Source organism: Phoenix dactylifera, chromosome 14 (assembly GCF_051530095.1).
Source record: "Phoenix dactylifera cultivar Ajwa chromosome 14, Ajwa_hap1_PhDact_Kaust_v1.1, whole genome shotgun sequence".
NCBI lineage: Eukaryota > Viridiplantae > Streptophyta > Magnoliopsida > Arecales > Arecaceae > Phoenix > Phoenix dactylifera.
Genome location: NC_143203.1, coordinates 14,685,001 through 14,707,147, shown reverse-complemented (window position 1 = coordinate 14,707,147; position 22,147 = coordinate 14,685,001). Strand labels below are relative to the sequence as shown.

At 38.4% G+C, this 22,147-nt stretch overlaps 1 protein-coding gene across 8 annotated transcripts in view; it reads left to right on the top strand.

Moving 5' to 3' along the window:
* The first annotated feature begins 7,170 nt into the window (after positions 1 to 7,170).
* The window catches only part of PEX1 (peroxisome 1), a 42,882-nt gene continuing 27,905 nt past the window's right edge, over positions 7,171 to 22,147 (top strand). For 4 of the 8 annotated variants that reach the window (XR_015973151.2, XR_015973150.2, XR_015973149.2 and 1 more), the window contains exons 1-7: positions 7,176 to 7,553; positions 8,288 to 8,461; positions 11,115 to 11,210; positions 17,585 to 18,076; positions 19,544 to 20,287; positions 20,403 to 20,494; positions 22,057 to 22,130. Coding sequence is in view for 2 of the 8 variants with exons in the window: in XM_026809352.4 (XP_026665153.4) it covers positions 17,692 to 18,076; positions 19,544 to 20,287; positions 20,403 to 20,494; positions 22,057 to 22,130 (1,295 nt within the window). In the remaining 6 variants the exon portion in view is untranslated. Of the gene's footprint in view, positions 7,554 to 8,287; positions 8,462 to 11,114; positions 11,215 to 17,584; positions 18,077 to 19,543; positions 20,288 to 20,402; positions 20,495 to 22,056; positions 22,131 to 22,147 lie in introns of all 8 variants that reach the window. The other 4 variants (XR_005508370.3, XR_005508369.3, XM_008808568.6 and 1 more) reach the window with 3 other exon arrangements.

Here is a 22,147-nt window from a genome sequence, read left to right as displayed (position 1 = left end):
TGCCTCTGGTACCAGTCTCAGGCATCTTCTTTCATAGTGAGCCCTACAAGCTCTATGGCCCTTGCATCAGAACAAGGCAGTCTCCAAATCATCTTCTCTGTTTCCTCCAGGAATCTCTGAGGATCTTCACTTTCTTCCCCCTTAAATTTCGGGGTTCTGAGCCTCAGAAAGTCCTGTACAGAAATCCCCTCATCATCCAGAGCCCGCCTGGCCATACTTCTCGGCACAGGTGCAGGAGGTGGGATAAATGCCGCTGACGGGGCAGGAGGCTTTCCTCAAGCAATCTGCTCTCTTAAAGCCTGATTCTCCGCCAAAAATTGTTCTACCAGTGGATCTCTACTTCCTACCTCTTCTTGATCATCAACTCTCCGTTTGTTTGCAGGAGGATATTTTTCTCTTTGGGGCTCGACATGTGCGGAACCCGCATCCAATGCTATATCTGGCTCCATCCTCCTTTCAGGACGAGCAGATCCTCTCCTTCGAGGTATTCTTTATATATCTCTAAAAGAGTCGAAAAAAAGAACTCTTAAGTCTCATCCCCAAATATATTTTACTGAATTATAAATGACTCATAAAATAACATATAGAAAAATCCTATGCTCCATAGTATAATCCTATACTTAATCCTGACTCACCCTATTGCTCTGACATGACTCTTCATAACCTTTTCTCTGATACCAAGCTTTGTCACGACCCCCGCCCCGTTCCGGCGGGCTACCGCGACGGTCCTAGGGTGCGGGTAGGCATAAGGCCACCAGCCACCACGTAGAACCCTACTACCTATCGATCATCAATAAATTCTGAAAATTTTGCCATGATACATGCACAAAATGATCACCTTTTCTATATTGACCTATCAGGATTATCTCAATACATACAACACTACCTGTCAAAACAGCAATCACATAATCTGTCGCATAATAAACCTGAACAATATATAGCAATACATTATCACAGACACACAACTGATCTGCACATATATATATACCTGCTTTCCAATCCTTCCATGGTCAACCCATATCTACAACAGGATCTATGACTGTAACTATACACTATATACAACAGAAGGTTTATAATACACCAAAATATATAAACCTCTATCTACATTATACTATGGAGCGGCACAGCTAGCAGGCAATCTCTAACCCTACTCCTCTCTATACAACAACTGTTCTGAAATCAAAAACACCAAACTAGGGAGTGAGTATATGAATACTCAGTGAGTGGAGTAGAGAGTACTATGCACATGAGACAAGATATAATCATGGCTCGAGGTGAAATCTCAAGAATATATGAGCAGTCATCAATAATAGGATACACATAACTCAACATAAGAAATATGGAGTAAATCATCATAGTATCACCACAATCACAATCAACTCATCTGGAGCATATATAGAATAATCAAATAAACATTAATGATACATCATCAATATGCTCAACAGATCATAACACTGAAATGTGTAAATCAGGATGTCAATATGCGAAATCATCACTAGACAGCTATCGGAAGGTGGGTCTTACGCTCCAGACGAACCACAACAACTTCCTACTATCACATGCATATGCAGAATAAGACACCACATTGATCATGTAAATGCTGGCCAGTATCCAGAACAGAAATTCATAGAAAATCGTGAGATTCATCTCACATCTGAATACTAAATGGCACCTCGCGGAAATTCTATATTCGCGGAAAGCCATACTGCACCTCGCGGGGTCTTACTATGCTCGGCGATAAGCAGAATATAAGTCGTAGGACCGGCCGATCCTACGACTAGGGTCGTGTCCTCCCTAGGAAGGGACTGGGCTCCGTCCACCCAGAAGGCTACTATGTGCACACAGGCCGATGTCTAACCCCATCGACTATAGGTGTCCTGTAGATACTGCCAAGCCATGCATAAATGCCATAATGCACCCTCCCAATACTCTACTAAAAAGGAGCATAATCAAGACTACCACTCACTCGGCCACGACCCAATCATAACTAACATCAGGGTTGGAAGTGAGGAATCATGGGAGTGCAATGCAACTCAATATACCACTGAAAAGGCTCTACAAGTTTTCGAAATAGAGGAAATAAAATTAATTTACAAAAGAAGTCATTTTACAATTCGAAACCAATTTGACTACTCTTCTACCCCTTGTAATTCCTCTCAATGTTTCCTCACATGCATGCACAAGATAATCAAGCATGGAGAAACAAGATTATAGAAAAATCTACTACAATATCAATCAATACGCACAAGTGGAATCAATTCACACTTGGCGATATTCATGAAAATAAATTAAGAATGCTCATGGTGCAAAGTATATGACTCCCACTCACCTGCCAATCCGGTACGGTCCTGATACACCTTCAAAATCTACAGTAGGCGGTGGGAGACTTCTTCCTCTGGTTTCCTAGCTTCTTGTCCAACTGTGACATGCATTTACAATACATTTAGTCTTGTATCAAGGGTCATAATCTACGTGCCAATCATAAATATAGGAAACTTTAATTGATTCAACTTCCCTCTTTTCTAAATTCTTTTTTTTTCCTTTTTCCTATCAATTAATCTTTCCCTTATATGTATTATGATGCAAAAACATCACACACACACACACACCTTAGGCCACTACTATAGGGTCAAGGTGCGAGAAAGAGTCAAAATCCACCTTCACTAAAAATTTTACTGAAGTGTGAGTCGACCCCAACCTCATGAGTTGACCCCACGTGAGTCGACCCCACGTGAGTCGACCCCTGATTCCATGAGTCGACCCCGACCACAGAGCCGCAAAACTTCATTTTCTGGACTCTTAGAGAGAGTCGACCCCTCTGAGGCATGAGTCGACCCCAATCTGCCCCGAGTCGACTCTAGTTGACCCTGAGTCGACTCCGGCGTGTTTTGAGGTGACTCCCATCATTTTTCTCACTTTTTTTCATCTCGAATGAACAGTAATCCGGACTGACCTCTGGTTACTTCATCCCGGATTTGAACCTCATACCAAACTCCAAACTTAATAAAATTTTTACTTAACATTCTACACTCATAGGGATTTCCAGAATAGTAACATGCATCACCATCGGAGGCCGATTGACCTCCGAAATAATTCACCGAAGTTGGGACTTCGATACAGTTTTTCCGCAGCCTCGGAAAAACTTGTCGAAATCTGATTTCCTCTCCTTTAACCACTTCTATCTAACCTCTCAAGACCAAATCCACCCTTTGTATAGCCTAATTTCTTTAGAATACTAGGTAGGGACGGGTATTTACCTTTTTCTTTTCGAAAAATCGAGGTCCTTGCATAGAGGGGAAGGAGACCTACGCTTTTTCCTTCAGCTGGCAGCGCAACCGGTGCTCCCTTCCACCTCGAATCCCCTTCCCTTCTTCTTTCTTCTTCTTCTTCTTCTCTTTTTTTTCTTCCTTTCTGTTTGATTCCACCGCCTGAGACTCCCCGTCTCCTTCTCTGTTTCATTCCACGGACACAGCACCAAACCCCCTAATTAAGTCACATCAAGCACTATTCACCCTTTGTTTAATATTATTAAATTCCCATTTTGCCCCTAACACTTCAACATATCTACTATTATGCCATTAACTTTTGATTCCTTCCAATTTTATCCCTTATATCAATTTTAAAGGACTATTCTATCCCTTTTTTATATATAATTTTTTTTTTGGGGTTATTTTAACTCACTACCTTCTCTCGGCTCCGAACTCACCTTGGAGGCTCGCCATTTTGCCGATCTCTACAGGAATACGGCCAGAGAGGTTGTTGACGTTGAGGTAGAGGTCGGAGAGGTTGGCCAGAGAAACCCTTACCCGACTCGACCCCCTCCCCTCCCCGTTCTCCCCTCATCCCTCTCCTCCAAGACCTCCTTCCTCACCCTTCCATCCCCAAAGATGCTGCCTTTCCCACTTTATCTGCCTCCCCCTCCGTCCGCTGCCGGCGGCCGCCACCCACCTCCCAGAAGCTCTGCCTCGGAAGGTCCCACGACCCCAACTGCGGCAAACTTTGGGCCGTCGACCCCCGCGTCTCCCTCCGCGGCCACCACTCCCTCCTCCGCTCCTCCGACGACCCTCCGGATCTCAATGAAATCCTCCGACCCCGATGCCGGCGGCACCGTCGTCGTCGTCGAGTCCCTACTCATCGACCTCCTTGGCATCATCGAAGGTCTGGCGTCCCTGGATCTTCTGCTTCTCCTTCTTCGTCCCATCCTCCTCTCAAAACCCAAGGAGATCCGATATCTTCTCTTCCTCTATTCCGCTCGTTTGTTCGTCGAATCTGAGGGGACTGAGGTCAAATCCCACGAAAAGGTCAAATCTGAAGGGACGACAGTACCGGCAATCGGCAGAGGGATGCAATGGTCGGCTCTGGTCTTCGATAGAGGGGTGACAGCCAGAAGGAGACCTTCAGCGGCTCGACAGTTGAGGGAAGAGAGGGGGAGATGGAGGAGGGAAAGAGGGAAAGAGCCTGGGGGCTCTAGGGTTTCTCTTCTTTTAGTTAAGGTTTTCATCTGGTGATCTTTCGCTCCGAGCCTTGGATCTTGGAATCGTTAGCCTAAGGATATCAAGCCCAATGAGGCCCATATATTAAATAGATTAAACGGGTTAAACGAGTCAGACATGTAAAATATGTATCCGACCCAATTAATAAACAGGTTAAACGGGTCAACCTGTTTACGATCCGAACCTGTTTAGGCCAAATCCAAACATATTTATGGCGGGTCGAACACGGATCGGGTTGGCGAATCGGATCATATTTTTCCACCCCTAATTAATATCATATTAATTACATTATATAATTAATTTATATTAATATATATTACACATTATATATTATATCAATATACTTTTTAATATATATCAAAATATATTTATATATTGATATATATTATAATTAATGTTGTAGTTCAAATTTGGCCCGAGGGCGACCAAGCCGAGGGAGTCGAGGGAGCTGCCGACCGGAGCGGAGAAAGGAGAGCCACCTCCCATGCGACAGCGTATCTACACAAAGCCTCACCGGTGGTTCCGGTGAGGGCCCTCCGACGCTCAAGTTAGAGTGGATCTTACTTGGTCCAAAAGTCCTTTAGGCATTACCTGATGGGGCTATTTATGATCCTCATAGAGGTTCCAAGTGGCGGAGGTATGGCCATCCACATCATAGGAGGAGATGGCTTTTAATCAGATGGCACGCAGCTAGAGCTTGCTTGAGACGCATGGTGTAGGCCGTTCTTGTAAACGGTAAGGCGTTGATAGGTGTGGCAGGGTATCGTTGGAGCAGCATGGTGTCGTCTTTGGTTGTCGTTGGCTAGCAAGCAAAGCATAGTGCGGTGAAGTTGTAACGTACGACCACGTATGGGGGCGTGGGCACGTACGTGGATGCGGTCGTAGGCGAGGTCGAGCTCGGTGAGAGGTCGCATCATATACTCGGCGAGGTCGGCCCAGTAGGCGTTGAGGTCGGGCTCGCTCGGGGGCCGCGACATATGTTTAATAAGGTCGGCTTGGCGGGTGTTAAGGTTGGCCTAGCCTTCTTGATGCTGGGGTTTGTTCGGTAGGGTGCCCTGAGCTTGAGGGTTGGAGCACATTGTTGGATAGGGCGCCCCGAACTTGACCGGGGTGCGTCGTCGAATATCAAGGGCGTCTCGAGCTCCGCCGGGGCACGTTGTCAAGTATAAGGGCGCCTCGAGCTCGGGTCGGGGCGTGTCGGCGAATATAAAGGCGCCCTGAGCTCGGCTGGGGTGCGTTGGCGAATATAAGGGCGCCCCAAGTTGGGCCGGGGTGCGTCGTCGTATAGTCCTATGGTCGAAGGAGCTCTTTGGCTTGCAATCGATGCAACAGGACGCCTTAAGCTCGGGCCTGGGATATCATTATAAGCATCAGAGGAGGTTGTTGCAAGTCGTAGCAGCAGAGAAATTCGGTCGAGGTCGGCTGAGCCTTCGGCGAAGTCCGAGGTCGGACTGGCTCTTAGCAGGACCGAGGTCCGGATTGGCTCTTAGCAGGATCGAGGTCCGGACTGGCTTTTAGCAGGACCAAGGTCTGGCCTGGTCGATGCTGAAGTCTGCCCGGCTGGAATGGGATGATCCCTTGTCGTGAGTAGGACGATCCATTTTGCCCCCATCAATTAATATATTATATTAATTTTTTATAAAAATAAAATATTAATAATAGCATATAATTATTATATATTAATTATCATAGATATTTATATATGTAAAATTATTAAATATATTGTTAATATGAATATCATATATAGTTAGTATATTAAAATTATATATTTGTATTAGTTATTTATACTAATTATTATAATTAATATATATTGATATTTATAATTAATATATGATTATAATATAATAAAGATACATTAATAATTACTATTCATAAATATACAAAATTTCATAATATATTTATTAATTTTTTAATATTTATTACATGTAATATATTTAGTAATTATTTATCATAATTAGTTTAATAAATTAATTTATTATGATTTACTTTATTATAATCAATATATTAGAATATTAATACCATTATTGATAAATATTATTAATATCGATACTTGAATTGAATTTATTAATTAATATATTTATCGATGAATAATAATTAGTAATAAATAATTAATTTATGTTGATTAGTTATTAAAAAAATCTAACATTGGATTTATTAATAATTAATATATTTATTGCTTAATAAATGTATTTATAATTTCTTTAATATATTTATTAATATACTAAAAATATATTAATATTTATTTATAATATGAAAGATATTTTTTAATTTTTGTATGATTAATTTAAAAATATTTATAAACTTATATAATTAGATTTCAATATTTGAAACGGCGATTTCGGTAATCTTGAGACATAGTTGGTCAACAGATAGGTTGAATGAAAAATATCAATACCTGATTTATCAATTTAAGAATATTATTAAAAATTTTATAATATTTATATATAAAATTATCTTTAATAATATAATAATTTTTTTATATATTATTTTTTTGGTGAAATTTTGTAACAATTAGATGTGATAAAATTTGTTTTTTGTATGATTATCTTTTTAGATAAAGGATTCCTATAAATTGCCGGACTCCAAACAAACAAATCCGTAAATTGAATAAAGATTGGTCAACGTTGACAGTGGACAGCATCAGACGGCTAAAACATCCCTTGATACTACCAAGAAACCTCCAATCTCCATTGCGACCTGACCTCTGCAGCCCCGCCTCCATCCGTCTTCGCTGCATCAGGAAATCACAAGGACGAAGACCGTTCCCAACCTCGCCTCTCCCTCTATCTCTCGCCCCACCCTTTCCCTCGAAGCTATAAAAGGTTCTACTTTTGGGGCCAAAGTGAGAGAAAGAGAGGGGATTCGATGGAGCTCGAAGTGAGGGTGGTGGTGGGCGTCGAGAGCTGCTTCGTCTCTCTCCCTCTCCCATTCATCCACACCCTCGAATCGACCAGAGGAGGCTTCCTCCCTTCGTTCCTCGCGCTCGATCTCCGATCTCGTTCAGGAGATCACTGGAACGTGGCGTGGTCCGGCTCCGCTTCTAAGTCATCAGCAATCGAGGTATTGGCTGTCCTTTTTGTGAGTAATTTTGGTTTGATTCATGGCAATTGAAGTTTTTGTGGGTAGTTCCGGTTGGGACAAAGTGGTTTCCCTGCGGGTACTGCAGGTCGAGTGGGAATTTTTCCGTAGCTTCCTGCAAGATATGGAACTTTTATCGTTAATTCTTATTTCATTTTTATGATTTCAAAGTGCCTTCTATTTGAATTTTTTGCTTAATAAGTATCTTTATTGCTTCATAAAAGAAAAAAAGAATGTAATTAAGTTATTGGCATATGAATTCCTTTAAAAGAAGGCACCTTTTCAATTTAGTGAGTTAAATTCATTCGTTTTTTAAAGGGATTTTTTTTTCGTAATTCCCAACCGGCTTCTGTTGAACGAGTCATTTTCTTTTCTTTTCTTCATTTCCTCTTGAATTCTTATTCTTTATGAATACAAGCGACCAATTTCTTAGATGAAATATTCAATATATGGATTTGCTTGTTTATTCATTAGCCTGTGAAGTTTTCCCATGTGAATGCATAAATTGCTTAATGATTTTGCACGTTGTTTTTCTTTTTGTTGTCATTGTTAAAGGTTTCTTGGTTACATATTATTTCTTCCAAGTTAGCATGTGTGAGAAATGTCCCTTAGTCTAGCTGCAAACAGTTTTTTTTTTTTGATAACTCGAAAGGCAAGAATGTGTGGATCCCTGTTTCTAATTGCATAGCTTTTACGATGTTAATTTTTTTTCCCAGGTTGCCCAACAATTGTCGGAGTCTATTTCTTTGCCTGATCGCATCAAAGTGCAAGTAAAAGCAGTTGCCAATCCACCAAAAGCTGCTTTTGTTACTGTAGAGCCTAACACTGAGGATGACTGGGAAATTTTGGAGCTTAACTCAGAGCTCGCTGAAGAGGCTATATTGAAACAGGTATACTGAGTTTTGCTATATTATTGTTTTATTTGTATGTCAAGCTACAATCAGATCTGTTGTTACTTGTAATTATATACTTAGGCATGTATGCGCCACAATGGCGCTTTGATTAATGCAGCCGTTTGAAAGAGCTACTCTAACTAATATACCAGCACTGTTCTCTGTTAAATAGCTAGACTTTGTGATTGTCTCATGTAGAAGCAATGCAGCAGTTAAATATGGTACTTTCTGAAAAACTATACCTTACTTTCCAAACATTTCCTAGTAAAACATTTTTTTCCTGGTTTTGGTGAAGATGCAATTTGCAACAAAATTTCTTGTATTGAAATCAAGTCAGTCCCTTTTCTATTCTTATTGGAAAGACATTTAAAATCTTCTAGCTTTTTATCTTTTCAAACTTCTGAAAATGATATCAGCTTAGAGATTAGTATTATCTCGAGGGTCAGAGGATTTTTAAGCCAGTTGATATGGAAATAAAGAGTTCTGGCCACACTGGCGACAACTTGATTAAGTATGGCTTTTTTCAAATATCTTCATCTTGTATGACACATCTTTTTCCATGTACGATTTTGTTGCTGCTTGAAATTAAAATTCACTAGTCATTTTACTTAATGAAAACAATAGTTCTCTGTTTTTTTGTGTTATTATTAATTTATAAGACATGAAAATTTTATTATTAGTCTATAAGACATGAAGATTCAATTTTCTTTTCATAGATGTGCTGCTACATACTGGCACTTAAACAATATTGTTGACCTGTTAGTTTGCTTTGATAGCTAGTTCTTTGAATAGCACGCAAGTCTAAACAATAAAAACAAAAGGTGTATATGTATGTATGTATGTATATACATACATAAATATATGTGTGTGTGTGCATGTGTGCGTATTTATATGTACGAATAAATGAATGAATGAATGTGTGCTTGTGTCTCTGAATGTGTTATTATGAACTTTTTAGACAGCAAGATTAATTTTCTGTTCATAGATGTGATGCTATGTATTAGCACATTAATAAACTTGTAGAGCTGCTTTTTTTTGGGCATCTAATTCTTTGAATAACAGGAAGAAGTCTAATGACAAAATATATGTATATATATGTACATAAGTAAACATGTACAATGTATGTACACATGTAATGAATGAATTTGTGTCTGTACGTGTGCATCTTTGTGTGTGTTGCATGGAAACTGGAGAGAAAACATTCAATTATCTTACGTAAACTCTTCTAACTTGACTTATTAAGAATGAGGGCCGAGGAGCTTCCAAGATTGAATATCATTAACAGGTAGGAGTAAATTTCTTACCATGGAGTCTCAAATGAAGATATTAGGCTTCAGATTTTTCTGAAGAAATCCGCTAAAATGAGTTTCGTGCTAGTTATTTTGATAAGAAAAGAATAATCCCGGCATCCTAAAATCAATAAATCAAAGTTGCAAGATTCTTCTTACAACCTTTCTCCTTGTCTCACTCTATTTGACTCTAGCGTGTCCTTTAATTCTCTTCTACATACAACATTGTTTGGGACTCATGACCATAGGAAAAAAAAAAGCTTGCCAATCAGGTTGTAATACCATTTCCTGATGAGCTCATGGAGACTTTTTAATTTTAGTGATTGCAACTAAATATGCTCGTATGATGTAGCTAATGTCGGACATAAAGTCTTCAGGTTAGAAGAGCAAATTTAGCAGCCTATGGATACAGTAGCAGAGTTCCTACGTCTTCTTTTTTTGTAGGCCAACTCTCATAATGAATTCTAGATTACCAGCACTCTCTACTGAATATAATAATATGTGTTAGTTTTAAGCTCTTAAAGTGTTCAAATACACAAATGACCAAGTGAGGTTGTCGAACATTTCCTACTTCACTAAAAATGTCTGAACAAACTGTTTCTCTATTCTTAAGATGCCCATAACACTTCATTTACACTAGGATATGCATTTAATTTATTACAAGGTCAGTCCTCTCTATATAGATTCCTCGCTAATAGAAAGTTTCAATTTTGTTGACATTACATGTCGAAAATTAAAATTTTATTTAGCTATCAATGCAAAGGTACATTATGAGTTTCAATTTTGCAGTTCATATAGGTTCTCCAATATTTAGTTTTGAGTTTTAACAAAAGAAAGTGAAACTTTCTGTCAGGATCAGGTGTATATAGAATGACCTTATTACATATTAAATGCATATCTTAGTGTGAAATGAAGTTTGTTGTTATAGAAATTTTAAGAATAGTTAACCATTTTTTCCTTCTTTTAACAATTGTCTCCTTATTGACACTATAACTTGAAGATTAACAAACTCAGTAGAATTACCAAAAGGCATGGTGGAAATATTCGCATTCATGGCTGTTGGTAATGCATCATATTATGTTGTTCTTTGTCTTAACTTGGAGATGGCTTTTTTTTTTTTTTAACAATATGTCCGTGGATTTTGTGGGAGGCATAGAACACCCAAAAAACCAACCATCTCCGCACACACCTAACTGGCCTTTAATGAATGAATGCCAAAGTGGCAGCCACATTTCTATTCTTTGTATAACTCAATTTTACCACTTATTCTGTTTTATCTATTTATTTATTTCACTTTGCTTCAATTTCATGATAACATTTTTTTTGATAAATATGATAATGTGTTTTGTTATTAAATACAGGTCGGTATTGTCTATGAGGGAATGAGATTTCCTTTGTGGTTGCGTGGGCATACTGTTGTGGAGTTTCTTGTTGTTTCAACTTCTCCTAAGAAATCGGTAGGTAAGGGGATTCTAATTATGTGCTCAAAGACCGTTATACGGGGATATAAATGAGACTTTGATGTTTTAGTTTTGACTTATTTATTAATCATGACATGAAGAGCTTATTGATTTGTATGTCAGTGACAACAATTATTGATTAAAGGTTTGATACTGCTATTTGCAATTTTCACTTCTATCTTTCTTAGCCAACAAATACAAGCATTTTACTCAAATATTAATGTTATAGTAACTTATGTAAATGATCAGAAGTATGGTTTGCCATATCGTCTTGTACCGCTTGGTATGGAGTGTACCATATTGTACCAGGTGGAAACTGGTATGAAACTCAAGTTTGGGTCGGTACAGGCCTTGTATTGCCCGTACCGAGGCATACCAAGGTGTATACCGAGGCGTGCCAAGATAAAAAGTGAGAAAAATAATTACAGCGTTGTTTCGGTATAAGATGCATACAGTTTCGTACCAACTATATTGTACTGAACTGGTAAGGTATCAGTACGGTAATTGGTACCGAGCTTGCGGACCTTGATCAGAAGGGTTTAGTTTAACTACTGCATTTTTCTTCAGGATGGATAAGAATATAGGGACTATTCATATATCCTAAGTAGAGATGGGCACTGGGCCGGGCCGCCCATGGCCCGGTACGGCCCGGCACAAAGCGGGCCGTGCCAGTACGGCCCATTAAAGGGGGCCGGGCTGGGTTACCACTTTCTGGCCCGCGGGCCTGGGCCCGGCACGGCCCATAAGGGCCTGGGCCGGGCCAGGCACGGCCCGTCCCCCTTAAAATAAATGAAAATAATTTTTTTTAATAAATTAATAAATATTGAAAACTAAGGATTTATTAATATAAAGCCACCTTAATGGTGGGGGGTTTGGCATAGGCCCCTACCAGTTTATTAATTAAAATCAAAATGGTACATGAAGGGAGGTTTGGACCTTGGTCTGACCTCCAGAATACAATAAGAAAGGAGAAAAAATAGAGATGACTCACTTTAACAATTAAAAAAATAAAAATGTACAATTATAAAAAAATAAGAAATCTTACTAATCATCAGTGATTCAGTATTCACTATTCAGTAGTGTTTGTATCATCATCATCAGAGGATGTTGTATTATGTCCACCTTTATCTTGAAGTCTCGCCTCAGCATCCAACCAATCTTTGAAGCAGAGAAGCATCTCAACCGTTTCGCCAGTCATCCTACTTCTCTTTTCGTCAAGAACACGCCGACCTGCACTAAAAGCGGATTCCGATGCTACTGTGGACATCGGCACAGCTAAAATATCGCGTGCAATTGCGGACATAACAGGATATTGATTTTTAACACTCTTCCACCAAGATAATACATCTAGACTCTCTATTTGATTTTCATCATATGCAGACTGAAGATCATTTCGTAAATAAAATTCTAGTTCACTACTTAAAGATGAAGAAGATGAAGAAGAACTTGAAGCATGTGTGTGTTTTCTTTGTGTAATGAATGAAAAAATAGATGACGAACGAGAACTACTAGAAGAAGAAATAGAGCTTTGTACGGAGAATCTAGATCCACGAATTTTTTCATCATATATAGCATAAATATCATAAAGAAGTTGTTTTACCTCAATTTTAGCAGGTTCAGGATCTTGAATCATATTTTCATAGTATACATCAAGTAAAATTAGCACGCCATTCAATTTAACTCTTGGATCAAATACAGCAGCTAAGTTATGTATAGTCCCAATACTCATTCCATTTAGATTCCATTTGTTCAATAATAGGCATTAAAACATCATCATATCTATGTTCTGCAAATTTTTGACTAATTATATATGCTTGTTGTAAAAATGAACATGAAGTTGGATAATAAATACCAGAAAGAACATTAGTAGCATTATAAAAACTAAGCAAAAAATCTTTCAAAATTTTTTCTTTATTCCAATCAGTTTCAGTCAATGTAAAGCCTAATCCACGATCATTAATATATGCACTTAATAAGTTTTTATATGGGTATGCATCATGTATCATGCTAATGTTGAGTTCCAACGAGTAATTACATCAAGTTTAAATTTTTTTAAAACGTTTACCATGATTTATACATAGTTCCTTAAATTCTTGAAGTCTTGATCTTGAAGTATGAATAAAAGAAACTGCATTTCTAATTTTTGAAATCACATCTTGAATCATGCCCATGCCAGCTTGAACAGAAAGATTTAAGATATGACATGCACATCTAATATGCAATAAATTTCCATTTAACATGGGATGCAATGAGTCTTTTAATAATGTAACCGCAGAATTATTATTAGATGCATTATCAAAAGTAATAGACATAATTTTATCATTAATATTATATGAACATACAGTTTGATAAATGGCATTTGAAATTTGTTGCCCAGAATGTGGAAAATCAAAATCACGAAAAGCAAGAATACGTTTATTTAATTGCCAATCATTATCAATGTAATGAGCAGTAATGGCAATAAAACAATTACTACCTACAGATGCTGACCAAATATCAGAAGTTAATAAAATTTTTACATTTAAAGTAGAGAGTGTTTCAATTAAAGTTTGTCTCATTGCTAAAAAGTTAGTCATAGCTACTCTTCTAAATGTACGCCTATTAGTTCTTTTGTAAGCAGGTTGTAGGTTTAATTGAACATATTCTTCAAAATTAAAAGATTTCACATAAACTAAAAGGTAATTCATCCTTAACTATTCATTTTACAAGTGATTTTCTTTTATTTTCATGATTATATGCAAAATTACCTACAAGTGATCCCCTTTGTATATTAAGGATACTTTGAGCATGAGAATCATGCATCCTATGACTCTCTTGATGTCTTTTTAAATGGCCTGTTCTCCCACTACTACTACAACTATAAAGTTTGGCACATTTTTTACATTTTGCTTTCCAGACTCCATCAACCATATTCTATCAAATTCATTCCATACAGCACTAGTTCTCTTACGAGAAGAGGTTTGATCTTCACTCGGTTCACTAGTTCTAGAGGAACTAGGAACATGGGGTTGGGGATTAGTTTCTTCTCCTTCAGAAACAGGAGGAATGCCAAAATGACTTTCCTCAAAAGATGACATATCTAAATTGATGAATGCAAAAAAAAAAACTAACCACAAGGAGGAATTGAGTAGAGGGTCAGAGGGCAGAGGTAGAGCCGAGATTCTGAGCTTCCTCTTGTGCTCTCAACAGGAGTGACCTTCTCTTCTCAACAGGAACCTTCTCTTGTGCAGCACTTGAACACTTGCTAGATGCAAACTAAAAATTAAATTGCTAGAAGAGCACTTTAGAAGAGAGAAATAGTAGTAGTAGAGAAGGAGAGAATAGTTGGTTTGGTGTGGTGAGAATGAGGGAGGAAAGGGATATTTATAGGACTCCAAAATTTTTTTTCCAAAATACCCCTCAAATTAGCCGTTTTTGGACTGTTGGGAGGGGTATTTTGGGAAAAAACCAAAAAATAGCCGTTGAAAACGGCTATTTTCTTCCCCCCTGCCAGACGGGCCGTGCCATGCCAGGCACGGCCCGTAACGGGTCCAAACGGGCCGTGCCAGGCACGGCCCGTCTCGTGCCTGGCACGGCCCGTAACGGGCAGAATTTTTCTGCCAGACGGGCCGTGCCAGGCATGGCCCGTTTGGACCCGTTACGGGCCGTGCCTGGCACGGCCCGTCTGGCAGCCCGTGATGGGCCGTGCCTGGCACGGCCCGTCTCGTGCCGTGCCGCCGTGGCCCGGAGGGCTTGGGTCGGGCCGGCCCGGCACGGCCCGTTGCCCATGACTAATCCTAAGATCCTTGCCTAAAGATTCTTAAAGTTTTTGGGTCCCCAGATTATCCTCACATTCAACCTTATTATCATAATCAAGATTTGCCAAATCGGTACCGAAGGTCGTACTGGCCGATAACTGGTTCGGCACGGTACGGGTCCGTACTAAGCTGTTCCGAGGCTTTTTGAGCTCCCTTTTTTGTTTTTTTACAGATTTCGAATTAAAGTCGGTAAATGGTTTGCCAACTTCAATTCAAAATTTATAAATAGAAAATTGCAAATAAAAGGGGTTTTGATGCTTCATTCTCTACCTCCCCTACTCCAAAAGGATGGAGAGGGAGAGAGAGGGAGAGAGAGAGGGAGGGAGGGGGAGAGGGAGAGGGAGAGGGAGAGGGAGAAAGAGGGAGGGAGAGAGGGAGGGAGGGGGAGAGGGAGAGGGAGAGGGAGTGAGGAAGAGGGAGGGAGAGAGAGAGGCCGAGAGAGGAAGAGGGGGGAGAGGCGAGAGAGAGAGAGAGAGAGAGAGAGAGAGAGAGAGAGAGAGAGAGACGAAAGAGAAAGAGAGACCTACTTGGGGCTTCGAGAGCCTCATTGGTTGTGGTAGTGGCATCGTTCGACTTTGTCGTCAAGCGCCGGAGATGTAGATTAAAGTTTAGGTGTTGAGGGGGAGGGTTGAAGCTGCGATCGAGGAGGCATTTTAGCCGTCGAATTACACAATGGGGGATCAATCGATTTTATATGATGAACCATGCCAGTAGTTGATTAGTTCAGTTCGGTACGCCTTGAACTGGCCGATTCGGCATGGTTCAGCATTCCCCGATCATAATACTATTTGCATCTTCTTTCAGCTTCGCAAGTACTATTCATAAAGCTTCTCAAAGTTTTTTTGTCCTCAGATTATCCCCACATTCAACCTCATCATAATACTAACCGCATCTTCTTTCAGCCTTTCAACATGTCTTCTTCAAATCCACCTTCAATAGAACTTTTGCGTCTCTATACTTTTTTCTAAAGTTAATGCACTGATGCAAAATGAAAGCACAATCAAGGAACTGCTTCCCTGTCAGAAATACTTATGCATCTGAAGAAACATCCAGACACTTTAATAATGGATGAGGGCCTTCACAGAACATGGCACACAAAATTTAACTAAACTTTTTGCATGGAACTGTTTAATGCTTTGTCCTATTCTTTCAAATATAGCTAATAAATTCTACATTAATGCTTTTTTAGAAAGCTACTCATTGCCTTCAAGTTAGCTGAACATGTCTTCCCCTAAACCATATCCTCCATCCGACAGTAGGGAGCCATCTGAATATCATGTGCAGTTGACAGTATGTTGCACTAATGTTCAATCATCACAATTTTCTGATTATGTCAATTTGCTAAAGCACCAGTATAGCACAATCAAATATCAAATGCTTCCTCACAAATATGCCTACTGCCAGAGACAACACCAACTATGACCCACTTAAGTAACTTGGCCAAAACATATTGGAAGTTTTTCAGATTCTTTGCTTCTATTGAAAGTAAGAGAAGTTGCATATAAATTCTCGCAGAGCCATTGGGTCTCAAATATATTTGAAAATTGAAAGTCTCCCTGCGACATCCCTTGGGCCAAAAAAGACTTAACACCCATTGAACAATCAATTCAAGGCTTTTTCACATTCCGTGCTGAGCTCATGATAAGCATGAACTGAAATTCTGGGCATATCAAAAAGCCTTCCTGTATGCCCTCCTTAAGCTTTGGGAGAAAAAAAAAAAGCCTTCCTGTATGCCCTTTTCTTGCTCCATCGCTTGCCTTTCCAGTGCAAATCAGTAGGTACAAATCATGGTCTGGGGCAAGAGTTAGAAACAAAGGCCACCGGGAGCAAGCAATGATGAATCCGAGTTTCCTATGGAGTTAAACCCATTTGCATCTTCTTTTAGTAACTTAAGAGGGTGCCAACAAAAGGCAAGCATGTTAGGCCTGCAGTTTTATATTAGTTATCAAATGTGATTAATTGCAGCCAAGATTATGCACCTGCGCTTTAATTGTTCATGATGCACAAAATAGTTGTTCTTGCTGGTTGAGACTGAACACTGGGAAAGGAATCATCAATCGACACTGCTTGAGGTGCTTTGGTTGGTAGGCCATGTTATAGAAACTAAGCTGACCGACTTTTGCACAAAATGGATGTTGTATTGCTAATATGACATATTTTATGTGATTCAACTGGATTCTTATACATATGGATATGATTCATCTCCCTCTTGCCAGTGCTTTCCTAATTTCATGAATGAACCTTGACCTTCTTGCTGTTGGTTTTCACATGTATTAAGTTTCTCTGCTTGCTGGAGTTTGTGCCCCCCTCCCCAAAAAAACCTCTCAACAGACTTATCATCATCTAATTCCGTAACCTTTTCTATTAATGCTGTTAGTCTTTCTTTGCATTTTCTCTCTGTGTCTTGTTAAGTTCTAATTGGTGTCCTTTCTGTTTATTATTATTGCTTGATCTTCTGAAATCTCACATGTACAATGCCTGCGTTGAAATTTCTGCTAAGATATCAGTTATCTGCTTGCATCTTTGCTATTTTTTGAGTTAAAGTTGCCTCTGATTTCCTTTGGTGTTTTTTAGTTCAACTTGTGCCAGGAACTGAGGTAGCTGTTGCACCAAAGAAGCGTACAAAAGGGACAGATGCCAATCGGGATGTCCAGAAGCAAAGTTCAGTGAAAGAGCAACTTATGATGAAGGCACTACTACGCGTTCAAGCTGCAGACAAAAGACATGTACATAGATTTAAATTTGGAGATGTTGAACTGGGGGTACTATTGACATCGGTTGTTTTTATACATCCAGAAACAGCTTCAAAGTTTTCATTTGATAATCTTCAGTTAGTAACTATTTTTCCTAGATTACCAAATGAAATCATGCAGAATGGAAAAGATATTATCCAGAGAAGAGGAAGTAATTCTCCTGGTACAGATAGAAGTAATGGGGTTTTAATACCTAGTAAGGAGGCAGTGAGACATACAGTTGTTCGTATCTTATTTTCAGTCTCAGTAGCCAGAGGACATGTTATGCTTCCTCAGTCTCTTCGTCTTTTTATAGGAGCAGGTGTACATTCATGTAAGTATGTAAAGTTAAAATCATTATATGATGTTAATTTTTTATGCTTTAAAACCTTCATATTTCTTAGCTGTATTAGTTGTTAATATCACTCTACCATGAATTGACTGAAGTGATTGCAAAGTTTTCAATACTACTATCATTGTGAAACAATATGAAGCAGAAGTGCTTCTACTTCTGTTTTTCTTGTCTAGCAACTTAATTATTGTGGAGCTGAAAAACTTAAATGGATGTTTCGTGCTTCAATTCTAGCACTTGTCACATGCTTTCTGAGTCGTAAGCTTAAATTATGTTAAGCTGTTATACCACCCAAAAGAATTGTTGTACTATTGTTTATTTTCCTGTCATTTTCAAATTGATTTTTGCTGTAATTTGTTACAGGGTGGTAATTCATCTGAGTTTCCATCATTGTCTTTGTTATTTTTATATTTTGGTCTCATATCAGTTTCAGTATATATTTTTATATTTTTATATTTTGGCAAACAATGCCAATGGTTAGGTCTAATGGCCCTTTTATCAGTTTTGCTATCTTTTTTTCATACAAGCAGTAAAAACAAGTGTAGGCTCATTAGAGATATGAGAATGCCCTAAACATAGAATACATTGCTGAGCTAAAGAGCCAAGAAAATCAAAAGATTCATGTTTTGTTCGGAAAGAGACAGGCCCGGTCAATTTTAAAGTCATTAATGATGGAATGTGGGAGCAGGGTGCTCTATCTGGTTAGCATATTTTATTGCATCAAGAAATGTATCAGTCTCGTATGTTCTATTGAAATGTATTAATATACTTTGATATAATTCTAGAATTCAAGGTCCACAAAACCGGCACTGAGAACTGTACTTGTATGTTATTGGTTTGGTACGGTACGATCAGTATGGTGTGGTACGTATCCCACACCGAGGCAGGCATCCAACACTTTGTACTCACTCCTAGCTACGGTACCACTGAAAATTGGGTAGTACGGGATGGTATGGACTCATATGGACTAGTTCAGCTCATATACCGAACCAAATTTTGGTATCAGCACTGGTACCTTATAGAGTACAGTATGATCAATACGGGGCAGTACGGTAGACCTTGATAGAATTGATAACCACCCATCAGTTTTTTTTTAAATGCTATTTCTTGAGTTCTTGACATCTTGTTCTAAAATATGTTACAATATGCACCATTTATCATGCAGAACTGAATAATGTGTTTTACAACAGTACTTCTGAAATGCTTTGTGATCTTTAGGACTAGTTTGTTGGCCTTTTCGTTATCCTCTTTTCATGCTTAGGTTTGTTTCTCTTTTTCTTATTTTATTTCGTCAGCACAGTGAACCTACAATACTTAGCAGTGATCAGGGTATAGATAAAATTAATTTTGGATCACCGAGTTCTTCAATCATCTTACGGGTTACTGTCAATTTTGCCTTTTCACTTATTTGTTGCAGTGCTGTATTGAAGAGTCTGCTTTCTCTTGCAGGGGTTTATGTAATGAAATACTGCATTGGTCCGAAGAAGGATACTGCTTTGATGACACTATCTCCTTGTCGGTTTAAGTTAGTGAGGAAGAATAAACCTAATGATAACAATGGACTTGAGAATCATGAAGGCTACACACATCTTAGTCGCAAACGTGTGCCTTCACCTGCAGGATTGTTCCTTGATGGAAATATGACAGACTGGTCAAATCATGAAGACCTCCTTAATTCTCTATCTCATGAAACTCTTGTACATGGAGATGATGATGGTGTTTCTAAATATCGCATGGCACTGGTTAAGCAGTTTCTTATCAAGTCATGGCTTCTTGGACAGCTCAAGGCAATTGCCTCACAGACTGGTAATGTGGATGTTACTTCAGTAGTTTTGGCAGACGAAACCTTGCTTCACTTTGAAGTGATAGATCATAAATTAAGAAGCAAAAAAATGAATGGTATATCAGAAAAGGAAAATGGCATGGGAGAATCTGCACTTGAGCTCCTGTATTTGTTGACAATTACTTCTGAGGAATCTTCGAATCGTGATTTACAGAATAGCTATGAGCTTGTCTTTGATACCAAAAAGAATGGTAATGATCTAGATGGCTTAGAACTGGCACTTGGAAAGTTGGAATTGGGTGACCCTGTATCTCTTGATTCTGTTGCTGAGAGTAGCTTCAACAGAAACTTCTGCCTGACGCTGTCTTCTTTAAGCTGGATGGAGACAGCTGTTTCTGATGTTATTAAGCGTATGCATTTTCATTTTGCCTTAGTTACTTGATATTTAATTTGTTTTAATTAATTTATGTGGCATAAAAACGTCTTAGTATTATGAATTCCTTATTTTTCATGGATTTCTTGCAGGTCTATTTGTGCTTTTGTCTCCATCTTCCAGTAAGTTGTTAAGCAGTTTTGATCTTCCTCTCCCAGGACACGTGCTTATATATGGACCTTCTGTAAGAAATCTTCCTCTCCCTTTATTTTTTTTTCTTTTCAAATTTTTATATCCTCTGTTTTAAAATTTTCTCTTAGATCTTTCTTTTCTATCCATAATCCTCTAGTCTAATTAAGCCTATATTTTTTTCTTGATGCTATATGCTCTTCATGATTGTATTGCATCATTCTTTTTCAATTCAAGCTATAAATTATCAGCTCAAATACAGTAAACTAAAATTAATGAAGATGTACATGCCATCTGCAAATCTTGTTTGGCAGTGCTCTTTAAACTATATCTAATAGACACTAATGATACCCATAATCTTAAAGACTACGTCACTACCTCATATACATTTTAACAACTGAAGTAAACAATCTATGCTGTTGGAGTTGTTCGGTTGATATCTGCCATATTATGAAGTGGTGGATGCATGAGGATAATATTAACATGAAGGGTCAAAATGTCAACTTGATTAGAGTTGGTCTATGACCCAAGGTTACAGATAGGCATATTTCGGTCCTTGCTTGGAGTTTGTTCAGATGATTAACTTTTTAAAGACATATATTGAAGGCTTTTTGTTTCTTCTAGATCTCAAATTTTGAAGAAGTTAACAACCACACATAATCAAAGTTCACAGTCTCAGTACTAGACTGTGTACCTTAGGAGATAGGTGTGGTACCCTGCCGGTACCGTAACATACCACTGGTATATTAAAAATATATATTTTTTATATTTTTGTTTTCAAGGCTTTTAAGCTTTCTTTACTTAGTTTTGAGTGGAAAATAGGATTTTGTGATTTTGTTTTTGATGTTTAAATGTAATATACTTAATTTTTTATGTTACATGTTTAAGAAATCGTTTAACTATATAATACATGTTAAATTAACTAAATACAACATTGAAAATGTAAAATACTTATATTAAAATTGGAAATGGAATTCCAAGTCGAGTGTCGATGTCTCTGAGACACGTTTGGGTCACGTTCGTAATTGAGCCCTGCGACTTGTCTCTAGCCTTAGTATTGTGCCCACCTAGGATCATGATAATCTATATGTATCGAAAGTTTGGTTTACCTTGGTTCGAGCAAAATCCTGTACCGAGAACACAAACATCCCAATTTGTGGTCGGTACGGAACGATATTGACCGAACCAAGTGGTTTGGTCTGATAATGCTTTCCTTGCTCGTAATTTTATTGTATGAATGAATTTGAAGATTTTGCTACTTTATCCATCAGCTAGCAGGCTTGCTTATTGAACTAAATTAATTGTTGTACTGTTTGGAAGTTAAATATATGTTATTTTAGCATACATAGGCATGCTCAATTTTGTTTAAGAATGGAAAATCTGAGTAAAATTACTTGCTTAGACAAATCAAGTGGTTGATAATTAAACTTTGATTATTTTAATGAGTGCATTTGCGGAATTTGTGCATTACCTAAAAGTGATCTCAATTTATGAAGTTATTTAAATGTTATGAGTATGTTATCATGCACTTGGAGTCCCACATTTATTCTTTACTGGACCTTAATCTGGTGAAGTTTGAATGAGACTCATCCAACTTATGCGTTTTTGATATCTTAGGGTTCTGGAAAAACTACACTAATGAGGGCTGTTGCTAAACATCTTGAAGAAAATGAAGAAGTCTTAGCCCACATGTATGGATTTAAATAGT